Source organism: Mauremys reevesii, linkage group 10, assembly GCF_016161935.1.
Source record: "Mauremys reevesii isolate NIE-2019 linkage group 10, ASM1616193v1, whole genome shotgun sequence".
Classification (NCBI taxonomy): domain Eukaryota; kingdom Metazoa; phylum Chordata; order Testudines; family Geoemydidae; genus Mauremys; species Mauremys reevesii.
The window spans coordinates 6,941,118-6,953,285 of record NC_052632.1 but is presented as its reverse complement, the minus strand read 5'-3'; the positions used below and the strand labels follow the sequence as shown (position 1 = coordinate 6,953,285).

The following is a 12,168-nucleotide window of genomic DNA, read 5'->3' as shown; positions in this document are numbered from 1 at the left end:
GCTCCCCTCAGGACAAGGGAGGTTCAGGGTCTCCTGGGCTTCAGCTGCCCTGTCTAGTCGCCAGAGCCCTCCCCCCACGCATATATAGCACAGCCTAAGCCCCGCCCCGCCTCCCAGGCAACGCCCCCTCCTCAGGCCTCGCCCATCTCCGCGGCGCAGCGGGGCGTGACGTCATCGCGCCAGGCCGCACTCAGGCGGTCTGCGTGGCGTGTTTGCGTCACCGCGTGCCGCGACCCCGGAAGCGGGTTGGGCCTCGGGCAGCATGAGGGGGAGGCTGCTGCGGGCTTGGCGGGAGGGAGCCGCCGCCGCCGCCCGCGGGCTGGCCGAGCTCGGGGCCCCCCGGGGGAAGCCCCCGTGGCGGGTCCTGTTCTTCGGCACCGACGACTTCGCCGCCGAGTCCCTGAGGGCGCTGGAGGCCGCCAGGTGCCGGGGGGAGCGGAGACCTTGGAAGGGGGAGCAGGGGGAGTCCGTGAGGGTGGGAGCTGGGAGGGGAGCGGAGGCTGGGGACGGGGCTGGGGAGGGGAGGGGAGGAGCAGGGGAGCTAGGGGGAGGGGGAGCTGGGGAGAGGGTGGGGAGGAGGAGCGGGGGAGGGGGAGCAGAGGCTGGGGACGGGGGGCAGGGGAGGAGGGGGTGGCGGGCCATGAGGCGGGGGAGGAGGATGGGGAGCGGGGGCAGGGGAGCTGGGGAGGGGGTGGTGGGCCATGAGGCGGGGGAGGGGAGGGTTGCGTGCCTGGGGGAGCAGAAAGTCAGGAGCTGCTGTTTCTCCACTTGTTGTGCGTGGAGAGGCTTTGCCTTCCCGTCCTGGCTGTGCTGGTCACTCACTGGCATGTGCCACCTTGTCATTCTGCCACAGGGAGCCCAGGGAGGAGCCGCTCATAGACAGGCTGGAGGTGGTGACCCTGCCATCCCCTTTGCCGAGGAGTCTTCCTGTGAAAAACTGCGCCCAGCAGTTCCAGCTCCCAACCCACGACTGGCCGGATACAGGACCCAGTGGCCAGTTTGATGTTGGGGTGGTGGCATCGTTTGGGCGCCTTCTGAGTGAGGACCTCATTCTTCAGTTTCCATAGTAAGTCAGATATGATGGAGCAGCAGCCTGTTTTCGGGTATGGTATATGTTTTTGTCATCTAGCCTGTTTTGGCAGAAAAGCTAGTTTTAAGTTGTCTGTGTATGACTGATTTTGGTTATAGTAGCATGTGAAAAGACCATCTGAGATTTGGGTCTTTTGCATTGAATAATCCCTTTAAAGGGACACCATCAACTTGAAAACCAGTCATTTAAAAAAAAAAAAAAGTTGAGTCGTTGCAAATACTAAGCTTGTTGCTGAGTTCTGCAGCAGATTTTTATTGCTTTGAAAAATCACATTTCCTTGCTCTGTTTTTCTTTCCCCATTTGCTGAGTGAAAGACCCACACAACTTTCTGTGCAAACTGTGAAGCTGATTATGCAGAAAGTCTATCAAATGTGCAAAGTTAATAAACTGAACAAAATAGAGAAATTTATTTTCTTGAATCTGTTCCAGTGCTACTTGTAACAATAGTAGATTTAAAAACAAAAATGTTGACATACAGAAATGACTTAAAAAAAGTTAATGAGGTCCTTCTAAATATGTGGTGTGTTCCCCTTACTACTTCTGTTCACCTTCCCCTGTTCACGTTTGGACAGGCATTAAAGCTATATAGTGTAAATATGCCTTTAAAATGCTTATTTGCTCTTAGGATTGGCATTTTAAATACACCTCTATCTCGATATAATGCTGTCCTCGGGAGCCAAAAAATCTTACAGCGTTAAAGGTGAAACCGCATTATATCGAACTTGCTTTGATCCACCGGAGTGCGTATCCCCACCCCCCAGAGCACTGCTTTACCGCGTTATATCCAAATTCGTGTTATATCGGGTCGCGTTATATCAAGGTAGAGGTGTATGACTTAGTGAAACTGATTGAATTTTCAATATATCTAAAGAGTTAAAACATGGTTTTTATAAAAAGGAAGTTCAGTGTAATAAATGGTTAATACCCATTTATATGTGTTACAGAATTACTGGTCCTATTCTAATTTAAAAATATTCTGATTCAGTGGCGTGTTGAATGTCCATCCCAGCTATCTCCCAAGGTGGCGTGGCCCAGCACCGATAGTCCACGCAATGCTTCATGGTGATACAGTAACTGGGGTGACAATTATGCAAATTAAGCCTAAAAGGTACAGCAAACATAATTTAAAAACAAAAAAAAGATTAAATCATTGCAATGTCTGCCTTTCACAAATATTAAATTAATACTGTGTTGATGATTCATTCTTTTAAAGTTAAATAGTATTGACGTTAAATTTCATTTAATTAAAATGGATATATGCACCTATACAGATGATTTAATATTAAATACTTTAAAACAGTTCAGAAGTTTTACCTGAACTGCTATGACTTGTCATGTATACGTCTTAAGAGTGGACAAATTGATTTTCCACCAGACCACCATATCACAGCTGTCTGTTAAGCACTTTGTGCTGTACACGTTAAAAATAGCACTAGATCTGCAGGACTACTGATCTCAAATCAACTGTGCAGTGAAACTGGTAAATTACTTCTCTGATGATCTGCTTCTCTAGATGCTATATGGTGTACTCACAGGTTATACAAACTTGTTCATTTCTGAAGCTGAACATAAAATGAAGTGGCATAGCATGTACCTTTTAATGTACTTGGTACACTATGTCCCTTTACTTGGGCCTGTCCGTTTTTAGCTATACCAGAGGAATATTCTTCCTATCATACCTCTGTTGGATAACAGATCTCAGTAATGTATGAAATTCACCTTGAATATTTCAGGCCACTTTTCTTTTGAAATAAAGGACTTGGCATTGTAACTCAAATATTCAGACCAGTTTCAGCTTGCCTCTGTAATACAATTCTATTTTCTTTTCCATAATATTGACTTGTGAACCCAGTGTTAAAAGTGTAATTTCTTTCTTTCTGCTTGCAAATGAGTATAGCGAGCAACTGAGTTAATATACTAGCCTTGTGCTAAATTGTACACTAGATCTAGTGTACATGAAGTGATAGTTTACTAGAGGAAGAAGCTAATGCATATGTTTTTTGATTTTAGGTTTGATGTAGGTCCAATTATTAAGCAGGAAAGGTATGCTGTTCCTTCCCAGTGCACAGCAAAGGAACTAGAAGCAATATTATCAAAGTTGGGTGCGAACATGGTAAACCTATGCAAGTAACTGCCCACTTTTTCATTGCATTGTCCTCAAAGTTTCCATTCTGAGAAGCATTCCTTGTTATGAGCTATTTGTAAATGCATTAGAAAACAAAGGAGTACATTTCCTCAATACACAAACCGCTGATTTTTGGCGGCAATGCCTCTGGATGACGCTGCTTGTTGGCGGCATTTCGGTGGCGACGCCTATTGATGTTCCTGCTTCTCAGCAGTATTTCGCTGGATGCTCATCCACCGGCCATGGTCCTCAGTGGCTCGTTGTCCTGCACCCACCAGACAAAAAAGGTTGGGCACCGCTGTATTAACTGGTTCCAGTGGGCACTAGTTCTGGTTTTAACTGTCCAAAGCACAGACACTGGCTTTTTTTTTTCTTTTCCGGGTGGCTGCTCCGCACCCATTCCTCCCAGGGGCCCTGCTTCCACTCCACTCCTCCCCTAAGGCCCTGTCCTCGCTGCACCACCCCCAACAGCTGTTCGGGGGTGGCTGGTGGGTGCTGAGCACCCACTGTTTTTTTTGTTTTGTTTTTTTTCCTGTGGGTGCTCCAGCCCCGGAGCATCCATCGAGTCAGCACCTGTGTCCAAAGAACAACTTTTTAAATATGCTGTATGAATGCCCAAGCTGACGTTGCTTCCATTGAAGTCAGTGGCAGCTTCTTCTTTTGATTTTACAGCTGGTGACACTAGCAGGCTACCTGTCAGCATGAGGCTGAGGAATTTTCAGTTTTAATTGGGGAAAAAAATTAGTTTATAGCACAGTTAGGTGTGTTCTTAGTTCAGTGAAATGAATTTCTTTTGAGCTTTTATAAAATTGGACTGATCAAAATGTGTGTGGCTTTAAAAGTCTTGGAGGAATGGTACTGGCAATATATTTAATATAATGCTCATGTACTATTTAAATTTGTTCTGTACAAAGCCTTTTTTTGTTTTGCAGCTCATTTCGGTTTTGAAAAACTTACCTGAAAGTTTAAAAAACAAAAGAGAGCAACCAAATGAAGGAGTAACATTTGGTAGGTACTAAGTATTTAATGCAAATTGTATGTTTTTCATTTTTTCAATATTACCTGGGCATAGAATTGTGGTTGGTTTTTTTTGGGGCACTCTTGTGTGTGTTGGTTCTTATTTAGGTCTGTGTCTGTATCCCTTGAAATCAACGGAAAACTTCCAATGACTTCTGTGGTAAAGGGTTAATATCATGGGGGTAGAACACTGCAGAATCTTTCCTTCGATTCCAGCAGTAGCAATTTTCTGACAGCCCCAGCCACTGCTAAAGGAAAGACTACATCTCACGTTTCTAATCAGTTTCATCCTGTTCCTGTCTGCGTTACAGAAAATTAACTGTTAGGCTTGAGCATAGGTGTTGTTCTAGTGCTGGTGGTGCATCAAGATGCTTTTAATGACTTTACAAATTACAGTTGTAAATAAACACACAGCAAAAATATAAGGTCTTTTTTGCTTTGCTTTTTTCTAGCTCCTAAAGTCACTATTGCTATGAGTTGTATAAAATGGGAAGAACAAACTCCTGAGCAGATATTACGACTACAACGTGCCATAGGAGCTACAGTAAGACAAACTAGTAGTAATTTTTTGGAAGCTTTCCTTTAAGGTAACTCTTACCCTAATTGGGTGTTGATGCTTTAGCCTTTTAAATGGTGGCTTGGCTCTTTTTAGAGAGGCAAAGCAGTCAAGTTGCATGAGGATAGGACATGGATCCAAGAACATCTCCTGAGTTCTAATTCTAGTTCTGTTGTCATCTCACTGTGACCTTGCCAAGTTATTTAACCTCTCTGCTTCAATTTCCCTGTCAGTAAAATGGTGATAATATCTATGGTACTACAGAGAGTGCATTCATTCAACGGAATGATGCGATATTTGTGAAGTACTGCGTAAAATTATGGTTAACTGTTTTAAAGGATGCAAATGTATCCTTCAGATATCTACTGCAAACATTTTAGGGGTTGACAAACTTTGGCTGCCGGCCCGTCAGGGTAAGCCGCTGGCGGGTCAGGATGTTTTGTTTACCTGGAGCATCTGCAGGCATGGAGCCCCTCAGCAACCTGTGGTCATGGTTTGCCATTCCCAGCCAATGGGAGCTGCAGGAAGTGGCTCCCATAGCTCCCATTGGCTGGGAATGGCACACTGCGGCCACAGGGAGCTGAGGGGCTCCATGCCTGCAAGTGCTCCAGGTAAACAAAACGACAATGTATTAAATATTCAATTCAGTGATTCATAGAGTTTAAAATCATCAAATTTTGGTGTAGACCCATTTAGAAGCCCACCCCCACTCTTTGATGCGTCACTTTTTTACCAAAAATATTCAGCTTATGAATGAGTATATACTGTAACTTTTTACATATGTAGCTTAATATGGTTGTAAAGAAGTTTAAGAGGGAAGGAATAGGAGAAGAACAAAAAAGGTCAGGTGCTTATATACCTTATGGCATGTAGACAGTCCACCCTACCAGGAATAGTCCCTAAACCTTTACCTTAGTGCTGTTTACTACACTTTTCCCATGAAAAAACAAAGTAGTTGACTGAGACTCCTGTAAAAATGTTCTCAGTTTGTCATCTCTCCTTATAAAAGCAGCAAAGAGTCTTGTGGCTCCTTATAGACTAATAGACGTTTTGGAGCATGAGCTTTCGTGGGTGAATACCCACTTCGTCAGATGCAAGTGGGTATTCACCCACGAAAGCTCATGCTCCAAAACGTCTGTTAGTCTATAAGGTGCCACAAGACTCTTTGCTGCTTTTACAGATCCAGACTAACACGGCTACCCCTCTGATACATCTCTCCTTATGTATTTCCAGCTTCCATTGCAGACATTGTGGATGGGAAATACTGTTAAACTTCTGGATTTTGTGGAAGTGCATAACATCCGCAGCTTTGCTGGTATTTACTTTAATCTGTTAACATTCTTTGCTACAAGATTTTACAAACCCTGGCAGTGATTTAATTTAATTGGAAGTGAACAGGAAGCAATGCTAGGCGACAGTTACATGGTGCAGTATTTTAACTAGGAGTCTAGTGGAATTAAAGACGACTAAATAGTCTCATTTAAATGCATAGAAACTTATAAATAGCTCCCAATGTATTTTTTTATTAATGACTTGGATAATGCTGTGAAGTGTGCTTATAAGATTTGCAGATGACACCAAGGGAAGTTTGTGCTTGAACTCCTCCCCCCTCCCCCCCCACACACTTTGGATGACAGGATTAGAATGGAAAATGGTCTTGACAAATTGGAGAGTTGGTCTGAAATCAACAAGGTGAAATTCAGTAAAGACAAATGAAATGTACTACCTTTAGGAAGGAGAAATCAAATGTATAAATACAAAATGGAGAATAACTGTTGCTTACTATTGCCTAGCCAAAGGACTTGGGGGTTATAGTGGATCACAACCTGAATACGAGTCAACGATATGATGCAGTTACAAAAAAAGCGAATGTCATTCTGAGGTGTATTAACAGGAGTTAATTGTCCCACTCTACTCAGCACTGGTGAGGACTCAGCTGGAGTTCTGTTCCCAGTTCTGGGTGCCGCACTTTAGGAAAGATGTAGATAAATTGGAGAAAGAGTCCAGAGGAGAGCAACAGAAATGATAAAATGGTTAGAAAACCTGACCTATGAGGAAAGGTTCAGTCTGGATATGCTTAGTCTTGAAAAAGAAAGCTGAGGGGAGGGACTGGATAACTGTCTCACATACATTATGAGCTGTTATAAAGAGGATGATGATCAGTTGTTCTTCATCTCTCTACTGAAGGTAGGACAGGAAGTAATGAGCTTAACCTGCAGCAAGAGAGACTTTAGTTAGGTGATAGGAAAAACTTTCTAACTAAGTGTAATTGAGTTCTGGAATAAGGTTCCAAAGGAGGTATTGGAATCCCCATTGTTGGAGGTCTTTAAAAACAGGTTGGACAAACACCTCTCGGGGATGGTCTAGGTTTACCTGGCCCTGCCTCCGCATAGGTAGCTGGACTAGATGACCTCTTGAGGTCCCTTCTAGCCCTTCATTGCTATGATTCTATTATTTCTGTGTCTGGTAAAATTAATAGTTATAGGCATAGTCCTGTAGACCTGTTGAGCCTGGATCATCCTCAAGAAAGGCCAGCCTCTCTTTTGTGTTTCCCAAAATCCTCCTCCTTTAGAAGTCTCTCAAGGGAGATGGGTAACATCCAGAAGAAGAGTTAATGATACCTCGAGTACAGTGGTTCCCAAACTTTAACAGCCTGTGAACCCCTTTCATTAGCACGTCAGGTCTTGCAAACCCCCTCTTAAAAATGAATATTTCCAGGGATTTTCTCCTGTACCTGAGTATAAATGACAAAAGCAGTGATCTTGGAAATATAAAATTTGTTTTTATGACATGCTTATTACACACTTATTATTTATCGTTACAGTATTTTTATTACATTATGAAAACAGCAACACTTTTCCAAGATCTCACTCAAGATTTCCTCCCATACGAGCATTCAGGTCTTGAGCAGTCCAGGCAAACAGCACACGTTACAAAAAAGCTTAAACTTGTTCTTCATAATTTAAAAACAACACTAGCTGCCTATTTAATTTTAAAAACAGCAAAAAATATCCACATCCCTTTCCATTTCTTATAAGAAGTCTTGAAGTTTGACTCTCCTCAGTGTGATAGATAGGCTCGCTTTGATCTGCTTAGCTCTTGGAAGTTCAGGGGCTGCTGGCCCCATGCTGCCCAGGATCCCTAGGGACAGCTCTGTCCGCCATTAGGGAATTTTTTCCCGAGAACCCCCTGTAACATTTTGCGAACCCCCAGGGGTTCACGAACCCCAGTTTGGGAATCACTGCTCTAGTATCTACTCTACTGCATTGACTGTTTTGTTTGGGGAGCGAAGACATTAGAAGGCAGTGTACTGCAGAGTGTGGCTTCACTAAGTCCCCTATAGAGCAAACATGCCTTTATTAGTACAAGGGAGCTTATGCATGCTTTTGGAAAAGTTGGGACCATGCTAGAATTCTTCTGCTACTTATGGCACACTTTTTCACCCCTTACTCTGACTTGCTCCTCTCTCCTATATATCATAAAGAACAATGAGGTTTTTTGTGCAAACCGATAATTTTACATAACTGTCTAGTTTCAGAGACAGGCATAAAAATAAGTTTCATATTTTTTACTCTTATTCAGTAACATGAAAATGCAAGAAGTTCCTATTTGTTTGCAGATCAGCTATTAAATGAACATGGAATTGTTCCAGGATCAGTATTATACCATAAATCGTCACAGACACTGGTCGTACGTTGCAAGGTATGTTTTCTGCCTTTGCTTTCTATTCAATGTTCTGAAGATGATTTTTAGATTGCTACCTCTGGTTTTTAGTAATCTGCACCCTAACGTAAGAACATAAGAATGGCCAGACTTTAACAAACTTAATTAGTAGGTAGCGTCCTTACTGTGTGCATCTTTTATTTTCCTTTCTAGGAAGGCTGGGTCGGAGTCAAAACTGTCATCTTAAAGAAGAAGCTTACAGCTGCTGACTTCTATAATGGGTACTTACATCCCTGGTTCCAGCAGAACTCAAAAACACTTCATGGGGATTGCAGATTTCACACTCTCAAACTTGCCACAGTGAAGAAGACTGAAAGAAAAGGAAATGATAGTGCACAACATAAAACAAATAGTGCATGAAATTTGTCAAACAGGACAGCTGTAAATGAATAGAAACGTTAAATATTTCATCGTCCATTACAATAAATGAAGCGGGTATTTATTTAAGGGTGTTTCAACTGAAAAATGTGTGATATTGGTATCAGCCAAGAAGATGTCGTCATTACTCTTTTATGAAACACTACGTTTTATTCCTTAAGAGAAGAGCACACATTAGTGAATGCCTAACTAAGACAATGAATAACCCTGTTTCTATTGTTAAACAATAAATTATTTTTATACATAATTTTAAAAAGCTTTTTTTTCCTTCAGCATGGTTTAGTCAGAGGGTAAATCAATATAATTGTGTTTAAGTTTGTCAGGTAAGCATAATTAAAGTAGTTTGTCCTTAGATGGTATAGGAAATTAATGAGAAACTTTCTTTTACTTGCAAGATCCTGTTTGTGTGAAACAAACTTATTTTGGTAAGTAGTATCTGCCAAAATCCTATTGGATCCAAATATATTTGTACAAAGGCATATGGTAATTGCGTAGTATTTCAGGCCCAGCTTTGTAATTTTTCATTAGTGGAACATTTTCAAGTGAAGTCTACAATTGGGGAATTGTCCAGGAGGATAATGTTGGTAATTTTGCACGCGTTTATAATCTAAAATAAACTAGAGAACACAAAGCAGAAGTTTAATTAGAATTGTTCTCTTAGAGTACACACCATTTGGCTAGTGTTTGGTTGGATGACGGCCATCCAGAAAAGTTGTGTGTCTAATGGAAGAAAAGCTAGTAAAATTTTGGCACTGAACACGTATATTGAATTAAGTAACTATTTGTTTATGGTCATTCAAACATTTTGACATTTGTATTTAGCTCTGTAGAATACAATGTGACAGTTTAATTGTAGGAAACAGTACTTTTTTCCAAAACATCAGAAGGACAATGTAGAAGGCTTTATCACTTCATCTGGACACAGGGATATCTCTTGGTTAATGAAGGCAGTCTGGAATGCTTTTCTGTCATCCAGGCTTATCATGCAGATCTTTCAGAAACCCACTTTAGTGCTTGACATTAGAGGAAACAGCCAGAAGTTTAGTACTTTCTTTTGAAGAAAAACTCTTTCTACCAGATGATGAGTGTGAACTTCAATTTTTAAAGACCAAGGGTCAAGAAGTCCTGTTTTCCCAAAGAGGAGACAGGAATGGCCAGTATTGACTATAGAACAGTAACCAGCAAACACCAGCCCTTGCATGCTTTGTGCTTTAGTCTTTCAGAGTTGCAGTGTGCTTACATAGAGTCTTGCCATTTTAATTTTGACTTACTTTAAAAGAAGCACAACTTAGTATCTAAATGGATTTTTTTTCCATAAAATGACTTTATATTTGCATTTAAAATTATTTAATAGAACTGTGATTTGTATTATGGTAATGCTTTTGTTATGCTTGTAAACTAACCTGTGCCACTAGGCTTAAATTGTCATTTACATAGATTTTGGACAATTATCTTCAGCAGTTTATAGTCATCCAACTCTGGAAATAACTAAAGTTTAGAAAAACATTTGGAGGAACCTCTGACTCCTATTTATAAATAGGACTTGAAAATTGTACCAAACAGTTTATTAGCTGAAGAACAGCCTACCAGCTTGAGGTGTAGATGAAAGACAGGAGGTACCAGAGAAGTCTAGGGGCAACATCTTAGAAGGCTGCCATCCTCAGTTGTGGGGAATGGGTATAGTGCTGGGATTTTTAGCAACTTTCTATCCTTGAAGCTGCTTGTGGGGTTTCATGTATTTAGCAACCTCTGGCTTGTAGGTGTACAATAGAACTTGGTAGTTCCACCACCCCTCTTGCTTCCGGAAGGGGAAAGATGCATTCTGTTCCTCCTTTCCCCTCTGCAACCTTCTAGCTTTGTATTGCCCTTTTGCAAAACATGTGGGCTGCTGTGAAGGGGGCTTGTCTTTGCTACTCTGCCCTCTCCAGTCTCCTGCCTGCTGAGGTGAGATGGAAGAAGAATATTTGGGGGGGCGGGTATGATGGAATGGAGGGAAAGAGAGAGCGCTTCTCTGTGAATAACCCCAGTGCTCATGTCTGCTCCTACCTGTAGCTTTCTCAAGCAGCATGAAATTGACTTGATTCTTGATTGCTTTATAATTGTCTATGAGGTCCTGAAGAGTAGCAGTGAAACTGGAGTATTGCTAATTTCACTTTGCTGCTGCTTGGGAGAAGCTGGAGAAGCAGCACAGCTACTGGAGCTGTTTGCAAAATCAGGAAGACACACTGCATCGGTCCATTCAGTTCATATTTGCAGAATTATCAATGAAATCCTAAGGGCTGTACAACTTACAAAAAATTGCGTAAGTTCTAGAGAAGTAGATGGCTCAAGTTCTCACAGTCACTAGGTAAAGTTTCTCATGGTGGATATGCTCCAAGTTCTGGGTATGCCCAGACTTCATGCTTTAACCTCTCCCTCCTGGCCTATCTAGAGTTGCCTTGTTGGCCACCTTGATCTTGGAATGGCAGTGTGTATACATCCTTTCAGATGGAAAGAAGGATGTGACTAAAGCTGGAAGAGAAGCACAGACCATAAAGGCACTCTAAATGTGTAGACACCAAGGTGGCAGGGATCCTAGAAATATCTGAGGCGCATTGGGCAAGAGGGAGAAAAATCCCTTAAAAATGCACCACATTATATAACATGGTGGAAAATGTTTTAATGGAATACATGTCACAATTTTTTTTTATTGCCCTCAATCTATCCATGAATCTGTAACAGGTTTCCCAAAGCATAGACTCTTCCAAGATGTTTAGGCCTCTGACTCAATATAAACCTGGAAGCAGTATCATGGTAAAAGAATGGATCATGTTGAGAGAGTTCATGTCAGCTTGAAATAACTGCACAGTAGCAGGGCTGTAACTTATTATGCTCTTATGAGTTACAAATATTAAACTGAGCCTGTGTTTAGAAACTGAGACAGATACTCCAACTATTGCCTTCTGTCCACTTCTCACTCTTAGTCTAATCCTGTCCTCCAAAGTGCTTGCAACCACGACTAGCTTGGTGGCCTCTACACATTTTATAAGCAGACTTAGACCACTAAGTGTCTAATGAACACTTAGTTAATATTCACAGGGCAGAAACCCCCAGTCACTGTGCAGCGAGTGCCTTATCGGTCTTAAGAGTGCTTTGTGGAGTCTTATGGAGCAATGCAATGTGTCACCCCACCAGAGTGCAACAGAGCTGCTTGTTGGAATATCTACTTTATGGTGCTTTGGAAGAGATAGCAACATTTATACTGCAGTAGATGTTTGCACTAGAGAGAGCCTGCAAAGT

The 12,168-nt window shown here is 41.9% G+C and overlaps 1 protein-coding gene across 1 annotated transcript; it reads left to right on the top strand.

Annotated features, from left to right (window-relative positions):
- Positions 1-241: 241 nt before the first annotated feature.
- MTFMT (mitochondrial methionyl-tRNA formyltransferase) lies at positions 242-9,136 on the top strand. Its single transcript, XM_039493360.1, has 9 exons — positions 242-423; positions 854-1,066; positions 2,076-2,198; positions 3,101-3,203; positions 4,148-4,223; positions 4,685-4,776; positions 6,022-6,103; positions 8,408-8,490; positions 8,665-9,136. Exons 1-9 carry the CDS (start codon positions 263-265, stop codon positions 8,869-8,871), a joined length of 1,140 nt encoding a protein of 379 aa, XP_039349294.1. The 5' UTR covers positions 242-262; the 3' UTR covers positions 8,872-9,136.
- The last annotated feature ends 3,032 nt before the right edge of the window (positions 9,137-12,168 follow it).

Excerpts from the sequence above, each read along its gene's own strand:
- MTFMT (XM_039493360.1), top strand. The coding sequence starts at position 263 with ATGAGGGGGAGGCTGCTGCGGGCTTGGCGGGAGGGAGCCGCCGCCGCC. Across the intron at positions 4,777-6,021 it reads AACGTGCCATAGGAGCTACA|CTTCCATTGCAGACATTGTG; the intron begins GTAAGACAAACT and ends ATGTATTTCCAG. Across the intron at positions 8,491-8,664 it reads CACTGGTCGTACGTTGCAAG|GAAGGCTGGGTCGGAGTCAA; the intron begins GTATGTTTTCTG and ends TTTCCTTTCTAG.